Here is a 23,930-nt window from a genome sequence, read left to right as displayed (position 1 = left end):
TTAATAAAAGAAGGCTGAATCTATTAATAAAAGAAGGCTTAATCTCTCCATTCTTTCAGAACAAGTACTCTGATTTCACAGTATTTTTTTTTCTTATAAAGTAACTTTTAAAATTAAGCTGTCAATAACAAATGTAGTTTTCTTTTATGACAATAGAATTGGAATGTAGGCAAGGACATAAATTGCTTCTACCTCACAAGAATCAGCTGCTAATTTCAGTGATCCAGATTAAAAAGCTAATGAGTATCAGTTCCCTCATCCATATACTCCTTTTACTCTTCAGTTTCAAAGTTTCCATATTCTTCTAAAAGCACACTTGATTCAATGTTGGAACAACTCCATCTAAAAAGGCTTAGAATCCACTCTGTATAACAAACGTTTATTCGGAAACAGATAATACATTATCTTCTCCAACCCCCATTTCCTCCCCCCCCCCTTTTGTTTTTTTTTTTTCCTTAATAAAACACAGGTGTTCAACGGGCAATCTATAAAAGGAGAATAATAGCTGTCTTAGGTCCCCTCCCTTGCAACATTTGCTCTTCACATGAAGCACCCTAACAATATTGGTGTAGTTGGTTTCCAAACTGGAAAGTAGTCCAGAAAAACAAGTCCTGACAAGTCCCCAGTTATTTCCATGGCTAAAAGGGATACAGTGAGATAGAGGAATGGTCTGCACAAGCTAGACAGAGCAAAGAGTTAATACAGGACAAGAAAGCAAAAGAAACATAGGGTTGACCAAGAACTGCAATCTAGACCTACAATGGTTACAGTGTTCATTACAGTTCAGCAGTGCTGAACAGGATGGATTAGCTTAGTCTCCAACCAGATGGATCAAGTCCAAACCCCAACCAGATTCTGGAAGTGGCTCTTAACTTTCCTCTCTTACAGTACAATTTGAGCAAATACAAAAGAATAGAGCTATGGACTTCAAATATCCACGGCAATCAGCCGTACTAACACAGGAGGCGACACCTAGCGGCTTGTGGCTCCCTGGCCCAAGGTACATCCTTGCAGCTCTGCTTGGGACTTGTTTAACACTCCTCTCATGTGATCCTTAGAGTGCTAAATGCTCTCCTCTCCAAAACCTCTCCTTGAAACAGGGAAGTGCAACAATCATCCTCCAAATCCGTGCATGTGAGCAGCAGGCCCACACAGCAAACAAACATTGCCCAGATGATACCTCTCAAAGAGCAGAGCTCTCAGGCACAAGACTGCTTTTTACATATTGGTATCTGAAAAAGACCCCAGCTCCTTCCTTTTCATAGGAGACCAGGTAAGTTTGAAGGTAAGAAAAAAAAAAAAAAAACACCCCCCTGCATCAGCAGGAAGATGCAATACAGTCTAATGAGTGAAACACTGGGCTTCCCCCAAGCTCTGAACACAAGACTGGTTCTTATTTTTCAGTCCAGAAAGAAGAGAACAAGTGAGCTTGACTCTACAGGGCTGATATATTCATTGTACAGATGCCAGTGCTTTTTTTCACCCCCTCACCTCTTTGCACTACCAGAGCTGAAGCATCCCTCCCATAGCACAATTGCTGGTGCACTCATGTCCTTTCTGCCTGATGCCTCCACTGGCTGGCACACATACAGCAGGAAGCTCAGGTTTTCAAACTTCTTCTCAAATGTCACAGCTGCTGAGCAGAAAAACATCTAACAGCCAGAGGGAAACAGTGTGCCACCAAATGCATAGAAGTCCAAGATGCAAGCTGGTGCTTCCTGTATGGAGCCACACCTGACTTTGTACCCAGCACTGTAATTTCAGAAATAATGTGGTACTCTTGCCTGTTGAGAAACAGGGGGATGCAACTTTTAGTTAACTGTCACTCAGAAAGAAAAAAAAAAAAAAAAAAAAAAAAGAGGAGGAGATCACCACTCCTTCCCTCAAAGTCTCTGTGCACTTTTAATGGCCACTAGTGGCTCTGGAGTAAAGGAGGGAGTTACATGGTATATGCTTGGTAATACATTACTGGCAGGAGGAGGAGGTTATTCATTTTGAGGCGGGGGGGGGGGGAAAGAAAAATCAAGGAAGAAAACTCCAACTATGAAAACAGAAAGTACACACACAAGAGGAAACACTACTGTACAGTAAGGTAGCGATCATAGAAAACAAACAATTTCAAGGCAGGCAAATGCAAATGACATCTGCACTCCTGCACTGCTTATTCCCCAGCTTCAATGAGATCTGCAGTCCAATGCTTGCTCCCCCCTTCTCAGAGCTTTATTTTGAATTCTGTGGGCTGCACAGAAGCAGAGACCCCTGAAGATTTGAAGAGTGCCTTCAAGATAGTGTCAGGGTCCACTTCAGCTGGGGGATTGGAGGAAGCGCTTGCACTTGACCGGCGTGGCTCCCCTTCCTTCTTCACTGAAGGGGTATCACTCAGTCGGCTGGAGGATCAGAAAAAGCAGTGTTTAACCTCTTGTTATGTAAGAAAATTTAACATTATGTCTGCATTTACTGTTATCATTGTTGCCCCTTTTACAATACCAGAGATAACAGATAAATATATTTTCCTCACAGGAAAACTTCCTCATCTCAAACTCAATCTGAACCTCAGGGCTGTGAACACTATGGAGTTAGCTACACTGCACTCAGATCAACAGAGGGCCACAGACATGTGGAGAAGGAAAGTATTCAAGGGATAATAATTTGCCAGCAGTTTTCTTCCCCTCCTCTCAAAACAGAAGCTACATGCATGTTTGGTCCTTCCCCTCACCCAAAGGACACTTACAGCAATATAGGCTGGTCTGAAGTGATGACATTCCCATTCATATGAAGATTGCATTTCATTGGTTGACCTAAACACAAAACAATCAGCAATGAAAAAGTCCTACCAGAATTACGGGAAGGCAAGACTCCAGAAATACCACACAACAGTACAAACAATGGAATTTCACATGCTGGGGAAACACTAGAAAAAACAGCTAATGTATCTGCTACAAAATCACAGCAAGAGAAGAGCCACTGAAACACTCAGTACAATATGAAGAATCACACTAGTTAACAAGTTACATGAAAGTACAAAACACAAGAGAATCTCCCATTCTCATTTGTCTGCTCCTTCTCTGACATTAACATGTCATTCCTCTAGAGAAAGAAAAGGCATCTATTTCCAGCTAAATTAAGAGCTAATTTCAGTCTCCACACTGCAGGTGGATCTAGCTTAGAAATTGCATTGGTCAAAGTTTACAGAGAAGCTGATACCATTTGCTTTACATGTCCAACTCAAAATGTCTCTGACTACACCTTGAGTCTTCTGCAAATGCTAGTTTTACCTGTGCTTTGCAAACAGCTATTCTGTAAGCAGGTAGAGCCTTCCTAAGGACCACCTATCTCTTAGCTCTGGACTGAAACAACTAATCTGGAAGACAGACCAGACAACTTGCCACGACGCTGTCTTCAGCTTTGAGCATTCCCCTTCTAAATAAGTGTGATGGTTTGTGGTTTTTTGTTGTTGTTGTTGGGGGTGTGGTGTGGTTTGCTTTTGTTTGCTTGTTGGGTTTGTTTTTGGTTTTTAATCTCATTTAAACTCTGCACATACGCTCATATGTAACTAGCTGAATCGTACTTCATGTGGCTTTCAAACTGATGTTTTGGCATTTCCTGTCTCTCTTGGTACCATATGAGCATCCAAGATGCCTTTGAACTGTTGATGTGGAAGGGTTATCATTGATTGACTAATGCAACTCTGGCCTCAAACTTACCATCTAAACACCTGTTGTTGTATTTCTTATATGCTGTGATAGCATCTTCTTTCTTCACAAATACCACCTCAGCCACTCCAGGGTGCACCAGCCGGGCTCGCTTCAGAGCGCCACACACACAGAATAACTCCTGAGGGCAGAGAGTTAGTCATGGCCATGCTCACATCAAAAGGTACCACATCAACCAAAGACATGAAATGAGAAAGGCTTCATTTCCTAATTTCATCCCCCAATCCTGCTTAGTAAACACCTGGCAGAATCTTGACAATTGCCTTGCTGTATTTGCTGTGGTACGAGTGCTTGGCTTTAGTAATATACTTCATGAGCAGAAAAGCTCAAAGGCAGTACTCCAGTTTGTCTCACATGAAGACCAGGCTGAGAATGGAAGTGCCTAGATAATTTGGATGGGGCCTAAATTCAAGGCCCAAGCATCACTTGGCATGAAGTCTAAGCTATGTCAGGTATCACAGCTCACTCTAGACACAGGATTTTGTCCCATCTTTTTAAGCATACTATAAAAAGCGAACAAACCCCAAAATAATCAGGAACCATCCAAGTTTTTGCAAGGAAAACAAATCCGCATCATGCCCCCCTTCACCACATCCACCACAGATCAACTGATTTATCAAAAGAGGTAGAATAAGGGAAGGAAGTGTCACTCATGCACAGTTCAGCAGTAAGCAACACTCACAACAATGTCTTCCTCTGTGACTCGAGGATGCAGATTGTTTACAGTCATCTTTGTGCCTTCCAAAGGACTGAATGCCAGCTGCCAACACAAAAAAAAGGCATCATATAAAGAAAGGTCAGAAATGTAGCAGGCAAAATAGCACTGCAGAAAAAGCATCAAAGTAAGTCACTAAAGGCATGGCTGGGGAAGTCACACACACACAAAGGAGAGCTACAGCTAGCAATGGGAAGTGGCAGTGCTTACAAAAGCCCAGCTCATCTGACTGCCAAAGGGAGCTCCTCTTCCACAGACTTCTCTGTGAAGTAACTTTTCTCTTTCATTCCTAAGTCTGACACTAACTTAAACCACATACATACACAGCACTCTCCAGCCACTCCCACACATTTAAGCACGTCTCTGCTGCACTCTATACCAGCCAGCAAATGCCCCAAACTCTCCAGCCCCTCAAGAACCTGCTGAACTCTATGTGCCTGGGAACACCTTGTGGGTATCCAGCATCAAGGGGTTTGGCAAAGCAATTCCAGGCAGGTTGCCCACATACTGCCTGAGAGGTCTTGTGTGTGCAGCTAGAAGCTGTATTTGGAAGAATTCCGTTTTTCTCCTTGCTAACAGGAGCAGACAGAAGACAACATATTGAGTAGTGTTAAAACTATTCCTAGGGATGTGGAAGACACCAAGGAGCATCTAAACCACATCCCTGTACCATGGATGCCTCTGAGACCGCATGCTTGCATGCTAGAGAGAAAAGTAGAGAAGCGAGATGCACCGAGAGAAGCGAGATGCACCGAGAGAAGCGAGATGCACCGAGAATTCCCGTTCTGAAGAACTGGGTGTTTGGACAGGTTTCAAATTCTTGGGATATGGGTAGCAGGTATCAGAATAAGCTTGATGGAGTCCCAGAAATAATGGCAGAAGGCAGATGGAAATGAGCTGCTCGAGTGATCAATGCACAGCAAGTTACAGAGACTTCTACAGAGCATCTCCCACTCCCTTCCCCTGAGCTCACCTCGACAGGTGCTGGTTCTTTGGGTGGCTCCTCCTTTGTCACTAAGGTCCGGGACATGTTTGTCAAAGCCTTTGTCCGCATAGGAGAAGGAGGTGCAGGTGGAGCTGTGTATGTATCATTCTGAACCACTTTAGTCAGGGGAACAGTCTTGGACAGAGAGAATTTATTGCCACTCAGCCCAGTCTACAGGAAGATAGAACAAGGTGTCTCAGAGATGCAGGCTACAAAAGTCATCCCTTTTTTTCAAGCTCCAATAGCAGGTGTATTACTAGCATGCACTAGTATGTGCAACTGCCTGTCCTTTCCAGCATCAAAACCGCTACAGTGCTGGAGACTTCCAGCTTTGAGGCAAAAATCAACTGAAGTTCATGGCATAAACATAAAAAGATCATTTCACTCGCTAATGAGCGCTTCTTAGTTTCATATTCTTCTTAAATGAACTTTACCAGCGTGATCTGCATTTGAAAAGCTCCTATTATCAAAAGATTTTTAAGTACTTCACAAAGTCTTCACAAACATTGTTCATTAATGCTAAGATTGAGCTGCCCTAGAACAAACAGCCATAGTTCTTCAAAAACATCAGGCTAGGGCACACACAGAGTGTAACCTTTCCACTTGGAACTACCCCACTTTAAAGCCAGACTAAACATTGTGCTTGGTAGCTGCTGTGAACACTGATAGTATATTTACTCCTGAAAAAAGTAAACAAGCACCAAAACCATAAGGCTGTTTTTAAGGATCACAAATGGCCAGAAGCTCTACTTTGAATATTTCGATGAGAAAAATCCCATGGGCTAATCATTGCATTACTGTCTGCATGATGGTAAAACCACGTAAATTTGCTTTCCCAGAACAATCTAAGGCAAACCTACAACCAATCCCCATGTCTAAAATAGGGCTAACTTTAAAGATACATCAGGCTGGATTGGGGCCTTACCCAGTTGAACTCTTGGGTATCTGAACAGGGCCATTTCACTATCTCTCTGGGTCCCTGTGTCAGATGTTGATCAGTACCCTGAGAATTGCACAACTTCGTCCCCAGTATCACACTAGAACTTTTTTTTTTGTGCTGCAACACATTTTTTGGTGATGAAAAGGACCTGTGCTTTGCCTTTTCTATGACCATGTATTAGGCAGGGAGAATGGGCAGATCTCACTACACGCTTCACTCCTCAGCCTCAAGAGACACTGCTATCTCACCCTCTCCTCACGCATCATGCACTGCAGCCCTCTCACCACCCTGTTGTACTGGTTCCTGACTGTCAGCGTCTGTCTTGGATCACAGAGCCCCAGAATATGCAGAGCTCCAGATGCATTTTCAACAAGCCAAACAGATGGGAGTAATTATCTTCCTTGATTTGCTGGCCATGATCTTGCAAACATGCAATCTACAGTTGGTGTTCAATGCTGGAAAGACGCATTGCTAGCTCATTCTCAATGTATCACTCAGCAAGACCCCCAGGCTCTTTCCCACAGGTACCCACTTCCTAGCTTGTCAGTTCTCAGCTTCAGTTGCAGAGGGTCATCTCATCTTAAGTAAGAGCAGTACCTCACACTTGTCAGCATTGAAATTCCACCTCTTTCAGAGCACCACTACTCCCCAGCAAGCTGCCAACTAAGACTTGGAACAGTAACGGATTCCCTGCTTTGATGTCCAGTCTCTAGAAGCAGCCAAAAGCTTCCCTTGCTCACTTGCTCAAATAATAAGCTAGGTTGAAAGCACTTCCCGAACAAGAAGAGAGTCAAGAGCTGACATGCAGCCAGCAAAGGAGAATTCTGGCTGCAAAAGGCCTATAAACCCAGAATTAGCCTAAGAGGACTCTGTGCCAAAAACACTTAGAAGCACTTTGAGGGTGAAGAGCAAACATCTCTGGAGAAAGCACGGTTTCCACGCTGTAAAAGAACCTAAGTCTTGTGAGCATGGTGTGGTAGGAACTGTTCAGATAACTTACTGTGTTGTGCAGGAAACTGTTTGTGGTGGTTATTTTCATCTGTTTGCTAGCAAGGGGAGAGACACTTTCATCATCATCTTCCATGTCAAACAGGCCCTGAAGAGAAGCAAGGGAAGTTTACAAGTAAGTAGATTCAAGCCAGACATCACTTCCAAAGTAAGTAGTTTCACCAGTCTTCAGCCTTCTTCAGGTAATGAAGGTATCTGCACTGGACTTTAATCCTGTCCTTGCAGCTTGGAGACACAGAGCTGAAGGCACACAAGTCCATTTCAAAACATGAGTGCAAAAACTGTCCAACTAATTCTCCAGAAATGCCACAGTAAAGCTGTTTTCCTAGGTGTACTGAAACAAGATTCAGATTTTTCTACCACCTAGACCTTGCCAGGACTAATAGAACCACTTGAATGGCATAAAGCCTCAGTGCCTTACTTTTTAGCCCACAACTACCTTTAAAGTTGAAGACTGTGCATACAATTTTTTTTTTCCTTAATTAAGCAGATGCTTGCCAAATACATCCTCAGCACAGCACATATCCGTCTGGCACTAAAACCCACTGCACCAGGAGGTTTACTGAATGAATAATTCATTTCCCAGTTCAACTTTATGCTCACAGCCCTGCCTTAAAATAATGAGAACCCCTACACAAATATTTTTTTATAAACTAAGTAATGTTAAGAAAAGGTCTATGCACACATAGCACTGTCCAGAACATAAGGAGTCACAATTTGAACAGCTTCCCATTAATTCAGTAGAAAGGTAAAGAGAAAATTAAGGATTAGCAATGAGAGCTTGCAAAATGAATGGGTTTTCATAGTCAGCAAGATTCTGGTTTACAAACAGGAAAATTGTTCCAGTTGCAGAAATGTTATGAAGGAAAAAAAACACCATAAAGGATGGTAGAACAAAGAAGAATTGTGCAGAAAATAAAAGAACTGGGAAAAGCATAAGCCATCAGCTGGCCTTGAATTTGAGGAAAATTAAATGGATTCAAAGTTTACAGTAACGAGGTCAAAATAATGAAGACATCTCCTTAAGTGCCAGCATCTAGGAGAGGTGAGGGTAGCAGGTCAGTGTAGAGATGTAGCAGACACAAATTGCTAGTTACCATACCGGAGGCCAAAAGCCCCATGACATAATATTGTGACTGTCACTTTTCCAATATTTACGTATACATACACAAAATCAAGTAACAAAAATGTGTAATTCCTCTCTGAAAGCACACAGGGTGGTAAAGTGGCTTAAGGGCTGGGGTTTGTGACTAAGGCCTCTAAAATTGATGCCACAGAAATAGCACAAATTCCAGGGTCTTCTCAAAGTCTGCTTGACAAAGAATAGGGCAATTTTGAAAGTACATCAGAATACCAGTAAACATCATTCACTATTTGGTTTCCAGCAAGGACCCCCAGCTGGGATTTCACAGAATGGTTATACCTCTCCCACCTCACTGTAGAACATTTGACCATGTACAATCATATCCATTCTCTGAAAAGGCTGGCAGGATGGTGAACAAAAACAACCAACAACTTGGTCTGATGTGATGTCACTGAGAATTTACAAAAAGACATCAGAGCTAAGGGGTCACAGTCTCTAGGAAAAAAGAAAAACCATTAGCACATACAGAGGAAACCTGGGAATACCTACTTTGCATTCATGTAACATACAAAATCAAGATCAATTAAACTAAATTAAAACCTCAATTACCATGAAAGTATCTTAACCATGAAAGAATAAGGAGCCAAGATACTGGAGAACTTCCAAACATTCCTCTTTCCTACTTAAAGTTTTCTTTGCACCTGCCAATGTTTATGGACACCTTCCTTCCCCTCCAAAGGTAACAAACAGCACAGAGCAGGCACACACCTGTTTGTGTGTATGGTTGTTCACCACATTGATCCTCATTCCTGCTGTATTTGAATGTCCAGGAACTGGAGCCTTCTGCTAAAGTTAGAGAGAAAAAAGCCAAAGCATTAAATGCTACAGTCCACCAAATCACCATGTCAGAACATCAGAGCTGTTAGTTGATACCCTGAGACCACTGAAATGACACTTAGCTCTCCTGCTCTTGAGATATACTACCATAATATGCCATGAGATGACATCTGTTTTCTGTAATATGGTCAATATGAAATAACCACTTAATCAAAGAAATGAAGACCTAAGGCCATGCAGAGAAACTAATTTGAATTATTTGAGTTTTAGTCCAAGATTAGTGGGAAGGGTACTCAACTCCACACCTGTCAGCACTGACCAGATCTACATTTCTGCCAATACAAAACCATGGGGAAAATCATGAAGTGTCTTTTTTTCTTCCACCCCCACAGTACAGGGAAGCATTCTCTTCCCATCAAAGTCCACAAGCTAGGACACAGCACAGTTTTGCTCAGCTGCGTTTCAAAGTAGTATACTGAGATACTGTCCTTACACACTAAAGCTGTAATAAGCTGTAGACGAATAAAATGATGCACAGGATAGTGAAGCTGACCCTCCTGCAGTCTGTTATCCCATGAAACAGGGAAACCACAACAGAAGTAGTCAGGGAACATAGCTGTACTAATGGGCAACCAAAAATCAAGCTGCAAACTCACTCAAAAATGCCCTTTTTGTTCTTTAAAAGGGCTGGAAGCTGTCCATTACAGAAAATAATGGGTCGTCTTACAAAAACGCTCCAGACAGGCAGTAAAATATTCAGATTTGCATTTTTATATAGACTAACTTATTCTGTATCACCCTCATGTTTCAATTTGCTAATCAGTTCAGAAACACAGGTACTTGTCCTATGGAAACATCAGCAAGGCATCTGAAAATTCCTTGGGTTTCAAAGACTTCTCTTCCCTTCCTTTATGAGAAACAAGGCCATGGCACAGGACATGAGAGGTGTCTGCTGCATCTCAGATCAAGCTAGTTTGATTTGATTCTGCTCTCAACATTTGGGAAGGGAGGGAGGCCAAGGACACTTTGGAAATTTGGTATAAATTAAAAAAAAAATTACATAATTATTCATGTGCATTGTTTAGTCTACAGTCTAAGTTGCCATTACTTTATATAATATTTTTGCTTGTACTGTGTTGTCTAACAAAGTCCTGCAGGTCAAACCAAACTGTACCCCAAAAAAAGTAAAAATCAGGTCAGAGCAAACTGCTACTGTACCAAGTCTCTGGAAGCTATTTTAACTCCTAGAAACTTTGTTGAAAATGTTCAAATGGCTGCTGGTGGTGATTTGGCTTAGAAGGACAGCATGAGTACTAATTAGCCTACTAATTAAAGACTACTGAACACACTGCACTATTGCTCTGTGATTAGCCCTTCTTACAGCCACAGGAGTCCTTTCTCTTTCTTAAGTTGATCTGGCAGTAAAGCTGCCAAGTAATGAGAAATTTCCAAAGCTAATTTACAAAAATATTCGATAGTCTTGAGCAAAACCCACAGCTGAACACAATGCAGCCTCATCTAGGTTTTCAAACTGATGCAAACAGGAGATGTTCTGGGTATGAGTAAGCACACTATTGATCTTTGGAAGGAAGAAACAAGTGAAATATGTATGCTAGGAACTGCAGTTATGTGCTTGTAGAGGGGAGGAACAAAACCACTTCACAAACTACAATCCTGACTGGAAACTTCCGACCCTACCCACTGTACTTGACACACACAGTTCAATAGTAGCTGTTTCACAGAGAAGTTTGCAAAGGGTCAAGTTACCATGCACACAGCAAAGTGAAATTAGAATACTGTCAATCAGCAGGTCAGGGTGACCAACTGATTGCACTGCAAGTGAAATAAGTCTTGAGCCTCAGCAGGAATGAATCATGCAATCAGGCAACTCCCTGAAAGCCAGGACCTTCCTGAAAACCAGACAAGGAGAAATACAGAAACTGGAGAAGGGTTCATTGAATTGTAGATCTCCTTATATACAAACATACAATTCTAAACCTTGATCCCACCACTCGGCTAAACCAGTTATCTAAACTGGTCGATCTACCACACTGGACTTGCAAAGAGTCTAAGAATGACAAAAAAATGCATGTATTTTCTTCATATTTCACTTGAAAAGCAACTACTTGACCATTCAAGACAACTTTAATGCTGACAGGAGCACTGCTTTAGTATTTATTTGGCCCAAAACCCATGTGAAAACATAAGTGAAAGCCCCAAGCAGCTGCAAGAACACCCAAAAGGCTCCAAAGCCTACCCTACAGCAGGAATGAACTGTAGCACCATGGCTTTTACAGTAAACGTGAACATAGTCATGTATTAACATTCCTCCTGGACTGCTGCAGAATAACTGAGGGGCTCACAGGTGGCTTGCTTGACCTACTTGGATAGTTTTGGTGATTTTCATGGCTGGATTTACTGTCCCCATAGTTGGGCTGATAGCAGCTGGAGTGCTTCTTTTTAAGCTGATCTTCTCTCTGGCATCCACCACTTTGGTCACCTTTTCAGCAGTAACACTTTGCTGCTTACGGGAATTTAACATCTCTCGAGCATCCTGCACCTTCCCTTTGATTTTGAACCGAGCATCCTTCTGAACCAGTTTCTCACGGGCATCTTTAACCCCCAGTTTGTGTCGGGCATCAGTGAGTCCAATCTTCTGTCGGGCATCAAACGTCCGCTGGAAGCTGACAGCTGGTGATGGTCTATTTAGAAGATTTTGCTGTATCCCAATGCGAGACCTTACACCTCCGAACACTGGCCTTGTGTTAAGCCTGGGGAGAACAACAAAACAAAACAAAAACAAGAGAGATCAGATATTGTAAAATGTGAGACAGTATCAATAAAGTTATTTGTGTTGCTCCAAACAAAAGGTCATTATTAGTGCACAGAAATCTACTCAGGTTAGATGTCCAACTACAACAGTAGAGCTCCTAAGCTGTTTTGGGCTGGATTTTACTTTCTACATAGAGAGCTAAGGAACTGATTTCCAAAATCCATTCTTAAGCTCACATTTACAAAGTTAAGTAAAGGGTCTAACTTCAGGTGTGCTAAGTACATCCTAAAAGAAATTAATTGACAACTCAGATGCTCAGGGGAGACCTCTGAAGACAAAGAGGAGCAGACCGCACAGCTTCATGATTAAGCAGGTCTGCTAAAGCATCTTTTGCAATACAGCAACTTGTCTAAATACAACGTAAATATGGAGCTAAACAAGACTTAAAGAATTCTGGGCTGCAAGTTCAGATTTGTGAGTGTAGAGACTTGGATTTTAAGAGGTGACAATACCAATCTCGGTTAAAAGCCATGAGTTTCAAAGCTGATTAACTGCCAGTAAGAATACTTGTAAGTCAAATTACCTTTTAACAGCACCACCTCTTTAACCTACTAACAGAACTACTACACCTTACACAAGGCCTGTACTTGTGAGCACATCAGCATTACAATACTGTGCACAGGAAGGATACTTCTGTGCACAGACACATCATTACAATACTGCCCACAGAAAAGACAGCCTTTGTACTGCTACACAAGTACTACTGAGAAGCAGCAAATAAAGCAGCAAAACATGATTGTTACAAGTCTGATTGTTACAGCCCTGATGCACTTTTTCAAAATGTCCCTTAAAAGGAGGCAGCTTCTCCAATAAGAAAATTCCTCCTTTAAGTATTTTAAGTTCTTTGTTTTTCTCCACTGGGTGCTTTTCTGTTTTGTGTTTGGGGTTTTTTTGTTTGGTTTGGTTTGTGGGGGGTTTTGTTGTTGTTTTTTAAAAGACAAAGTGGTATGAGAAATTGTAGTCAAGATGCTAAAAACAATTCCAAGTAAGCTACAGAGGGCTATAGTGTTCACCTCCTTTCTGGAATGTATTGTCCAGTATTATAAAGTCTGAAAGTAGATACCTAGAATTTGCTGTAATTCTCAAAAGGCTAACATCACAAATTCAAATGTTGATGCATTTTGAATTTTTTCATGCAGCTTTGTATCAGCAATTCCTGATTTAACTCCATAATTTTAACACTATTAAATCATGTATGTTCAGCGGATAGCTCTGTGGAGAAAAAAAGACTGAAGACTGAGTCTCCACTTCTGTTTCTTTCATTCTTGTGTATAGACAACTGGAGAGCTAGGACTGGGGTCCGGCTTTGTTACCTAAGAATTGTAAGGCTGCCCTCTCCTACAGGCAAAGCACAACACCCAGAAGAAAGAGCACTAGTAAGACCATTTATTGAAATATATCCAGAGTAAAACAGAAGCGTAACAGTACCCACAAAACAAACCAACAGATACAAGACTTCCCTTGCAAGCATTCAGTTACAGAGTGCTGCAGAAGGGCTTGATGAATGGGTTTTTTTCATGACCATAAGAGGCCAAAGTAAAACTAGAAATATATGTATCAGCATTTAAGGCAGAATTAGTTAATGCTGTTAATGACATGAACTAATGAAATTGGTTAGGAAACACCTTCTCTGAAGACGTGTGGTTATCCTAACAAGCAACTCTCTTCCACAGAGAGTTGCTTACCCTGTAACAGCATTGGCTGTTTTGACATTTTGTGCCACAACTATAAAATAAAAGGGAATCTCAAACACCTTATTCACCCTCCATTACTCCCAAGTTCTGGCTTGAATATTTTGTGGATTAGTACATATTATAGGTGAAGATTTTTCTGTTATTTCAGCTAGACTACTGAACACTGTGGATATAATGATTTAAGTTTATTCAGCCTTGCTGAGTTAAGAATGCCAAATAAGAGAAACACAGGGCTCAAAAATTCTTAGTGCTGCAGTGCGGTTACTGTTCAGTAAATAAAAGCAAAAATTCCTGGAAGAAACGAGTTAAGGAGGGATTTGAAAAGAGAAAGGAGGTGCTTGGCATATTAAGCAGCATAAGATGGTTCCAACCTTGTCTAGACTAGGATTTAAACCTGTTTGAACGTTTTGCTAGTACACATTAGCAGCTATCCTTCAAAATACTACCCTAGACATCAGTGTAGACAGATTTAAACGCCCAAGATTTCCCAACGACCCTTAAGTTTAAGAAAAGCCACAAATACAGCAACAAAAAGAAGCACATTTTGCTAACACAGATGGGGAGAAATACATACACAAGCCCTTCAGAAGCATCAAGAGACTACGGCAAAAGACAAGATGAAAAGCTACCAAAGGAGAAGCTAGTTAAGAACTACCAACAGTTTCACTAAATGGTCAAGCCTACACTGGAGACATCTGCCATACAAAGAAAGAATCTGGTCTTGTAGCCAATATGTAACACGCTTCACACCCACAATAAGCACTGCAAACAATCTGTCAGAGTATCATTAACTATGCTACAGAGACTAGATTTCCAGGGGCCAGGCGGCATTTGCGATGAAGCCACTGCAGCCCGAAGGCCCGTCTGTGCGGATCCCGAGCAGCTCTGCTAGTTACGGCTCTCTGTAGCACAACTACACCTCCCACGGCTACCCCACAATGCACTGTTGCACCGCTTCCAGGAGCTGCGGGGGGACCGCGCACCCACCCCCAGGCCACTGCCTGACTTCGAGCTACAGCCCAGCAGCAGCTCCTGCCGCAGACACAGGGCGCCACGGATACCGAGTGGGCCCGGGGGAGCAAGGAACCGAGACCCTGCTGATGCCGGGCCGAGAGGCACCACTAGGTTGGTTAATCGGCGGGGAGAAGCAGGAGACGGCGGGGAAAGCGCAGGTCGGAGACACCAAGGATGCACTGTGACAAGAATCTCGGGAGAAACAAGCAAGGCCAAGACGGGAAGGAGAGAGGCGGTGCGTGTGCTTGCCCAGTCGGGCCCAGAGCCCACGGGACAGTGCCAAGCACGGGCGAGTGAAGTGGGGAGACAGAACCCCCACCCCATCCCTGAGCGACGGCCACCCCCGCCAATCTACACCAAAGGCACAGCCCCACAGACCAAGACCTAAGCCAATAGTAAGGCGAGAGCGGGGAATAGGGCCGGGCCGCGCTGAGGCAGGCTGAGGCCCGCAGCCTCCGGAGTGGAACTACCAAAAGGCAAAAAACCAGACAAAAAATATTAAGTCCTCCAGGCCCAGGGTGTTGCATTTCCAGCCGCTTACCTCCCTTTTACCGTCACGCCGCGCTTCCGTATGAGCTCGTCCAGAGACAGATCCGCCATCTTGTCGCGGCGCCCAACAGTAAGACGCAGCGAGCGAGACCCGGACACAGCATCACACCGCTTCCGCTGCCCGCCCCGCCTCCAGAAGTAAGACAGGCCCCAGCTTCGGCTCCGCCCGAGTGCGCGGCGCAGGGTGGGTGGGGAGGTCATCCCACAACCCTCAGCGGCGCCTGGGCTCTTCATTTACATACAATCCTGCACATCTACACATATTTCTGCCCAGCGTGGCGATTACACGGCGCAAAGGGAAAGGATAACGGGTCGACTCCTCAGGGCAAAGAAAAATTCACTTGTGCACCGTGAGGCTGCGCAAGGATTCGCTCGCCCTGACCTGAGCGCTGACGCCTATGGTTCTGTTCGCGGGACGGAGGAGCAGTAGTTATGCCTTAAACTTATGAGTAAGGAAAATAACGACCCGGGGTGACGCCCGGGTCCTCACTGCCAATGTGAGAGGAATTTTTGCGCGGGTACAGGTCGCCCCAGGGTGGCCCGCTTACTTCGCGGGATGCCCGGGAGCTGCGATCTGCCCGACCCTAATTCCTGTGAGTTCTGAAGAGCAGAGTGGGGTCTGGCGAGGTTGTGTGGGTATTGCGATCCCACTTCCTGGTTTTGGAGAAGTGTCAGTGTCTGCGCATCGCATGGGCTCGCTGCTGTATGTACCGCGCAGACTGCGTGAGCTGATGTTCACGAAGCTTGGAAACACATCGCCAAACCCCCACTCACGTTTCATATGTCTGCAGGAAGTAGTTCCCTTTTTTCTTTGTGCTGTTGTGGGAGGAATTGTGCCGTTTACAATCAGTCAAAAAACCACCACTCAGTGTAAGGGAAAAGTGTGTCAGTGTGAGCTGAAATTCCCCCCCACCGACAACAACCAGGCTAGCTCAGTCTGGAAGCAAATGAAAAGCTGTATTTACAAGCAGATGAAATGCAATGAATATGTACAAATATACAAAATTCACAACACTTACAAATATATACAATCAACAGAAAAGCACAACCAAGCTCCCTTTGCTTCCCCCCCCAAGGGGACCCTCCCAAAGGGGCCTCCCTCTCCCAGGAGCTTCCCCCCCAGACCCCCCTGGACAGAGAAGCAGAGTTTAGTTAGAGCAGAAAGTTGTTAACTTAGCTGCCAAGGTCAGTGTGTTATCTTCAGCCAGAAGAGAAGAAGAAGAAAACAGCAACCAGACAGCCCAGCAACTGCCCCCACTGCCGAACGCAGAATGTGCCGAATGCCTACCTTGTTTTGGGTAATAGTTCTTAAACATTTCTATCTATCCAATGGAAGTGTTTAGAACAATCGTTATTTTGCTTTCTTACACCCAATAGTGACTTATTTACATTCTTTCACTTTCTCTGTTCTGAACTTTGCAAGGAAAAATTAAAAAGACAGTTTCAAACCACCACAAAAAGCCATCTTGCACAAGCTGGAGCAGAGGAGAGCTTTCCACTGTCAGCTCCTGCCCTGTCCTGATTCCAGCGGCTGTGGGGTACCCACAGGACAGTGACTGCATTTCACACCCACCCTGAGTGCTGTCGGGCCTCCCTCGGAACACCCTTTGCAGCGCCAGGTTTTCTTCCTGTTACTGGAAGACACGTCACCAAAATGCAGTTTGGCTTCTGGCTACAGCTCTGTCCCTGCCCTGGCAGCTGCCAGGAGGATCAATTTGTGGGGTTCCTCTCCACACCCTCACTGTCCTCTTCCTGCTCGCTCCCTGCCATGATGTTCCGAGCTGCAGTGACCCCTGGGCAGCGCAGCATACACAGAAGCATTCACCATGCAAGATCCACGGCAAGGAAGCTCTTGGACTCTGTATGAGCTCGTCCAGAGAGAGCTCTCAGCTCGCCAAAGGGATCAGCTCCAGCGTAGGTAGGTCCACATTGGGAAAGGGAATCACGGTGAAATGCGCCAAGAAGGAGCTCTTTTGGGAGCTTTTTGAAGCCGGGAAAGCAGCATGCCTGTGCCGAGGGCTGGCAGCTTGTGAGTGGGCTGCTCAGGTGGAGTGGGCAGAGCCAGCCCCCGGGTGGCACAGCTAAACGAGATGGATGCAGTGACACCTGATGTTGCAGCCAGCATGGGGTTCATGAAAGGCAGCTCCTGCCTGACCATCCTCATCTCCTATGACCAGGTGACCCACCTAGTGGAAAGGCTGTGGATGTTGTCTGGCCTGGACTTTAATAAAGCCTTTGACACTGTCTCCCACAGCATTCTCCTCAAGAGCCTTGCAGCCCGTGGCATAGACAGATGGACTCTTTGCTGGATTGAAAACTGGCTGGATGGCCAGGCCCAAAGACTTGTGATAGAGGGAGTTAAATCCAGCTGGCAGCCTGTCACAAGTGGTGTGCCTTAGGGCTCAGTACTGGGGCCAGTTCTGTTTCATATCTCTATTAATGATTTGGATGAGGGGACCAAGGGCACCCTCAGCAAGTTTGCAGGCAACACTAAATTGAACAGGACTGTTGATCTGTTTGGGGGTAGGAAGGGTCTGCAGAGAGACCTGGGCAGGGTAAAGTGATGGGCTGAGGTCAGCGGAATGAGGTTCTAACAAGACAATGTGCCGGATCCTGCACTTGGGTCACAACCACTCCAAGCAGTGCTACAGGTTTGGAGAAGAGCAGCTGGAATGCAGCCTGGTGGAAAAGGATCTGGGGTGGATGGCTGGCTGAACGTGAGGCAGCAGTGTGCCCTGGTGGCCAAGAAGACATCCTGACCTGTATCAAAACCAGTGTATCCAGCAGAGTAGGGAAGTGATCATGCCCTGTACTCAGACTTGCTGAGGCCACAGCTCAGTTGTGGATGTCACAGTATAGAAAAGACATTGAGGTCCTGGAGCACATCCAGAAAAGAGCAACAAGGCTGGTGAGGGGTTGGAGGACATGTTGTATGAGAAGCACCTGAGGGAACTGGGTTTGTTTAGTCTGGAGAAGAGAAGGCTAAGGGGAGATCTTATTGCTCTCTACCACATTACGTGAAAGGAGGTTGCAGTGAGCCTGTTGCTGGTCCCTTCTCACAAGTAACTAGGGATAGGATGAGAGGTTGTGTCCCCACCCAGATTCTTGTGCTGTCCCAGCCTGCTCGTGCTGGTAGGGTGCTGTGAGAAGTAGAAAAAATACCTTAACTACTGCAACCTGCATTGTCGCAGGTCTGCTGTGGAAGAGGTGGAACTGAAGCAGCTGAGTAGCACACAAGGAGCAGTAAGAGCAAAGGGATCTCCACATACCAGTCTCCAGCTCCTGCAGTGCCCACACTCTTATCAAAAGACCTGGATGTATCATGTGGCAGAGGTGGGGGAAAAAGGCAGGGTAGAAAACAGGTGTCTAAGTGTTGGCTGGTTTGTTACTTGTCAGTAAACTAATTGGATTGAAATTTCACAACTCAAACCAGGTATTTTTTGGCCCAGGATGTCTGACAATACATCAAGCATCTTTGTACTGCAGTGTCCTAGATGAGGTTGGGAAGAGCAGAGGCAAAGGCTCCTAGGGAAGGTTAGATTTGCTTGTGAACTGCTAGAAATAAAAACCACAGGGGAGGGAAACCTAGGGTGAACAAGGGAGATCAGAGGAAAAGACTAAGGGACATCCTTGAGCAATGTACTTTGCTACCACAGCTCAGGCCAGAGAGCCAAGCATACCACTGTGCTCAGCTTCTCCCACCCAGAAGTGTCCACAGCAAGTCGGGGGACACCAGGATCTGCGAGGAGAACAGGACACCTACTGAAGGGGAAGAAGCATTGCAAGTGAGCAATTGTACACATTCACACCTCAAGGAGAAACCAGCTTGACCTCCATTCTCTGACCTGCCCAAGCCTCTTTCCCTTTGGCTAAACTTGGTGCCATTCTTCAGGAGCTCTTTCTTCCAGGTCACTCATGATAAGCATCTGATGAGTGTTCTGCTCTCAGTCAAATACTTTGTGCTTCCCTACCAAGCTCCTCCCAGGCACATTTGGCTCCTAGGGCCTGGGAACTGCCAACACCTCTGGTGCTGTCCTTGCTCCTTCCCTGTGCTTGTGGTGGGCTTGACCAACCAGAGCTTCCCTGGTCTGTGTTTTTCTCCGAAGAGGCAGCAGTCCCACCAGCACAGTCAGTCCCCTTGGGGTCCTCCTGGAATCTGGGAAGTTTTTCTGAGGATTTTGGAATGAGAGAGCAGAAGTCTGTGCAGGTTTCTGTCAGACCATCCTTTGTATGCTGTGCTGAAAAGGGTGAGAGAGGGAAGGGGGAGTGGTTCAGTGAAGTTATTTGAGGCATCCCTTGCCAGGGATGACACACAGCCCCACCAAGACCAATCAGCCTCTCTGGAGCCACCACTTTCCTTCTGCCCTGGGTTATCAGGCTGGTTTTGCTTCATGTGCCACACGTTTGCCCCTTGCAACTGTTCCTTCTCTCCTCTAAAACATCCCAAACAATACAAGGTTTTGTCTGTGCTCAGCATCCAGCAGCAGCTCCTCAAGCCCCTTAGCCTTATTTCGTGTGCATGCCCTGGACTTAACCAGAACATTCCTTCCAGAGTTTAAGCCCAGGCGCCACATGGATAATCCAAGATTTTTTTGGCCTCTGGTTCCAAGTGACTGTGACAATAATGGGCCCAAAGGTGTTGTCTGCAGGTCCACACTTGCCCTTTTCCAGCCTCTTATCTCTTTCTCCCTCCTAGGCAAGTAGGGCTTTGGGATAGGACGGAGATCCCAACTGCAAACCAGGAGGGTAGTGAAATGCCTGAGTTCCTGGCCTGGCTGTCCTGCATCATTTTCCTTCTGAGTTAAAATGAGGTGGTTTTCCAGAGCACTGCAGCCAGGGATGCTGTGCCCATGCTGCCATCACAGTTCCTGCAGTGCTGTCATTTTGGGCTGGCGATGCCTTCCACCACTTGGAAGCAGCTGTGGGATGAGTCCCTGCTAAGACAGAGGGCTGTGGGGAAAGCAGTGACTGTGGCATGAAAGCATGACTAGAGAGAATTGCTGGAGCTGGAAACAGGATCTCTGGACTGAAGAACCAAGAAATGCTGGGAAGAGGGCACAGCAGGGCACCAGACCAGGGAGCATATCAAGAAAATTAGTGCTTGGGCAAGGATCACCTTTGGGGAAAAAGAAGACAAGCACTGAACTTGGCAGGGGTTAAAGGGCAGGAGAGCTGATCTTTTCCTCCCCTGCTGAAAACTCCTTTTTTCCCCTTCTCTCCTCAGACAGTGAGATCTTTGCTCTGGCACCTGATGCCCTGGTGAGAGTGCTAGTCCTCCCTCCTCATGTGGTTGGTTTCTTTCCTGATTAGAAGTGATTAGGCAGCGCTAAAGCCTGCAGAAATGTGACCAAGGGGAATGGAGACAAAGAGTCCATTCAAGATCTCTTAAATCCCTGGGGCAGTATTTAGAGGGCCCTGAGGAGTGAACCACCACAGGTCTACCCCACCAGAACTTCCTTGTTCTTCTGTCTCCTGCTGTGTCCTCTATTGCCAACATCTCCTCCACCATGTCATTCTCTGAAGCAGAGGTGCAAAGTGCCCGTGGGGCCTGGGAGAAGGTATTTGTGGATGCTGAGGAAAATGGGACAGCTGTGCTGGTCAGGTAAGGAAAGAGTCCATCCTGCTACTGCCCCCGAGGGTTGAAGGAGGAGTGGTCAGAGGATGGAGTTATCGCCTAAGAGCACGACTTGGTGTTTTTCATGCAGCCCTTGCTGGTTACACTTTGATTTCCTGTGGTTTCTTGCACCTTAGGGAGGAAATGGAAAACAGGAGGGATCCACACAAAAAGAAGTAAAGGAAAAGGGGGAAGAGGACAGGAAAGGAAGAACAGATGACAACAATTTTGTCACTCCATCTGTATAAGGTGAAGGAAAGAACGTGTGAAGGAAGGGTGCAAAGAATATAGAGCTGGGTTCTTCTCAGTGTGCTCAGTGACAGGATCACAGGCAGTCAGCACAAACTGAAAAGCAGGAGGCTCCCTCTGGACATCAGGACATACTTTTTTCACTGTGAAAGCTAGCTGAGCACTGGCACAGGTTGCCCAGAGAGGTTGCAGAAGCTCCATCCATGGAGATATTAATGTCTAGACATGGTCCTGAGCTTGATCTGGAGGTTTGGACCAGAGGTCCCTTCAAGTCCAACTGCTCTGTGCCCATGAAATGCAATCTGGCATTTCCTATTGCTGTTTCATGTGACTAACTGCTTCACCCAGTGGAGCAAACTGCTTTTTTAGGAGCTTGACCAAGGTGACTGTAACTGAGACTTTATAGAAGGCAATATCTTTACAAGTGGCACTGGATTGTGTTGCCTTTGAACAAATGAAATGAGCAGTACTCACTACTCAGCCAACAACCCATGACAGGCAGTAAGAAAGCTTTGCAATGGACTCTGGGAAGGGGTTAATGAATAAACCCAGGGTTTCTCCATGAAAACACCCCCCCAAAGCACAGAGAACCTGTCTGCTGTCCTCAGAAGGTCTTTGGGAACTTTGCACTGTCACACTAACCCCATGGGAACACGCTCCCACTTCTTTGTGGATTTTACTTGCACCTAACACTGAGTCAACACTGGGGAGATGTTTACTTTAGAAGCAGCAGAACAAATTCAGGATAGGTAGGTTTTAAGGTGGAGTGACCAAAGGGAAGTGCCCTGGGAAAAGGTGAAGGAGGGGAGCGGCTGGTGTGGGCACAGGGGCTGTGCTCTGATGGGCAGGGCAAAGCAGATTCTAGCAAGAAATAATGCAGGGGAAAGAGGAGTCTGCTCTAAAAAAAGAGAAGGAACAAAGGGCAATAAATGCCTAGGAGAAGGCCTGGAACGTGAAGCCATATCTGCATCGATCAGAACGGCTCTCATTTCCCAACAGGATGTTTACTGAGCACCCAGACACCAAGTCCTACTTCACACACTTCAAAGGCATGGACTCTGCTGAAGAGATGAAACAGTCGGATCAGGTCAGGGGCCATGGCAAGAAGGTTTTCACTGCCATCAATGACATGGTGCAACACCTGGACAACTCTGAGGCTTTTCTTGGGATATTGAATCCACTCGGCAAGAAACATGCGACTCAGCTGAAGATTGACCCCAAAAACTTTAGGGTGAGTCAGCAGCCCTCTTCCCAGAAGGTGTAACTGTGATGGGAAGATGTCTTCTTGGAACTGAGTAGAACTGAGGAAAACAGATTTCAGCATATATAAATACATATATGCTTCAGAAGGTGGAGATGGTGGAACATGAGATGGTTGGTGGTGGAAGATAGCAAGAATGAGAGATCTGGCATCTGTTGGGAAGAAGGTGGTGCAGCAGATGGGATGCAGGCAGGTCTGCTGAGGTGGGAGCTGCAGAGCTACCCATGAGTTGTAGTGAGTTTTCTCAGTGCAACAGGATTCCCAAGCTTGCCAGTTAATAACAAGACACAGAAAAGCAGCTCAACACTGGACTTCAGCCCTTGATGTCTATTTTAATCCAGCAACAGGAGCTGAGCTTTTCTAGTTCAATAACAGCTGATTTATTTGTCCAATGACAACAGCATTGCCACCATTAAACAACCCCCACATAGTAAAACAGAATCAAATGACTCGTCCAAGTCCCCCCAAGGTCACTAGCAGAATGCATTTATAACTCGTCTGCCTTACACAGCACAAAATCCAAAGGGAGGTACCTTCTGGCAAAGGTCCCTCAGGCACCATGAAAGTGGTTTCCAAAGCAGAGGGCCAAATATTCAGTAAGTGGGAGAAAACATGAAGATTTCTGTCTGGAGAAATCACAAGAAGACTTTTTCAGGGTAAAGAGGCACAAAAAATGATAAATGCTACACAAAATAGGAGCTGACATTTCTAATTATCCCACCTACAAACAAACCCCCATTGCTAAACGAGCAGGCAAGATTAGGAATAGGATCATAGAATCATTAAGATTGGAAAAGACCTTTAAGATCATTGTGCCCAACTGTACCCAACTACCATGACCACTACACCATATCCTGAAGTGCCACATCTATGTGCTTTTTGAACATCTCCAAGGATGGTAACTCCACCATTTCCCTGGGCAGGGGCAGCAATAAACTTATCCCCCAAGCTATGTATTCCATAAGGTGTCCAACTTGGGGCTCCTCATGGCCTCTATAAACGTTTAGGGCACTCCAATGCCAGGAGGAGAATTGCAGTAGGTGGACCAAGTGTACAAGATGGTCCTGTACAGCCATCTGTGACAGGTGAAGTCCACATGAACTAGGTAAAGGGTAATTAAAACCACAGTATCAGTGACTGTCATGTGTTGTGAATTTTATAACCTATGTAATTTTCCATGTCTGGATTGTTCTTCTGTCCCTTTCCACCCACCAAGAATTCCAGCTGAAAATATGTAGTTTGTTCTTATGCCTCTAATGTAGAGAGAAGTTCATGTTGGCAGTTTCTTCCCTTCTCCTTGTTTAGATTATCTGTGACATTATCTTGCAACTGATGGAGGAGAAATTTGGTGGAGACTGCAAATCTTCCTTTGAGAAGGTGACCAATGAAATCTGCACTCACCTGAACAACATCTACAAAGAAGAGGGTTGGTGA

At 45.1% G+C, this 23,930-nt stretch overlaps 2 protein-coding genes and 1 non-coding gene across 6 annotated transcripts; 2 read left to right on the top strand and 1 right to left on the bottom strand.

The window, feature by feature from the left end:
• Positions 1-1,864: 1,864 nt before the first annotated feature.
• On the bottom strand, positions 1,865-15,424 carry POLDIP3 (DNA polymerase delta interacting protein 3). Of its 4 annotated transcripts, none has more exons than XM_054386609.1 (9): positions 15,365-15,424; positions 11,657-12,053; positions 9,214-9,291; positions 7,354-7,449; positions 5,402-5,584; positions 4,396-4,473; positions 3,705-3,834; positions 2,732-2,798; positions 1,865-2,387 (listed from the first exon to the last, which is right to left on the bottom strand). In XM_054386609.1, the coding sequence occupies exons 1-9, from the start codon at positions 15,421-15,423 to the stop codon at positions 2,213-2,215; spliced, it is 1,263 nt and encodes a 420-aa protein (XP_054242584.1). In that variant the 5' UTR covers position 15,424; the 3' UTR covers positions 1,865-2,212. The 4 variants fall into 4 exon arrangements, with proteins under 4 accessions (XP_054242584.1, XP_054242582.1, XP_054242583.1 ...); XM_054386607.1 differs by having other exon boundaries at positions 11,666-12,053; XM_054386608.1 differs by having other exon boundaries at positions 9,214-9,288; positions 11,666-12,053.
• Positions 15,425-15,804: 380 nt separating this feature from the next.
• On the top strand, positions 15,805-15,953 carry LOC128971556 (U12 minor spliceosomal RNA). Its single transcript, XR_008489237.1, has one exon. It is a non-coding gene; the product is annotated as a U12 minor spliceosomal RNA (small nuclear RNA).
• A 4,926-nt stretch (positions 15,954-20,879) lies between these two features.
• LOC128971467 (cytoglobin-1-like) lies at positions 20,880-23,930 on the top strand. The gene is made up of 3 exons (XM_054387036.1): positions 20,880-20,974; positions 22,235-22,466; positions 23,802-23,930. Exons 1-3 carry the CDS (start codon positions 20,880-20,882, stop codon positions 23,928-23,930), a joined length of 456 nt encoding a protein of 151 aa, XP_054243011.1.

This window comes from Indicator indicator, chromosome 14 (genome assembly GCF_027791375.1).
Source record: "Indicator indicator isolate 239-I01 chromosome 14, UM_Iind_1.1, whole genome shotgun sequence".
NCBI classification, from domain to species: Eukaryota; Metazoa; Chordata; class Aves; order Piciformes; family Indicatoridae; genus Indicator; species Indicator indicator.
This window is presented reverse-complemented; position numbering and strand designations above follow the sequence as displayed.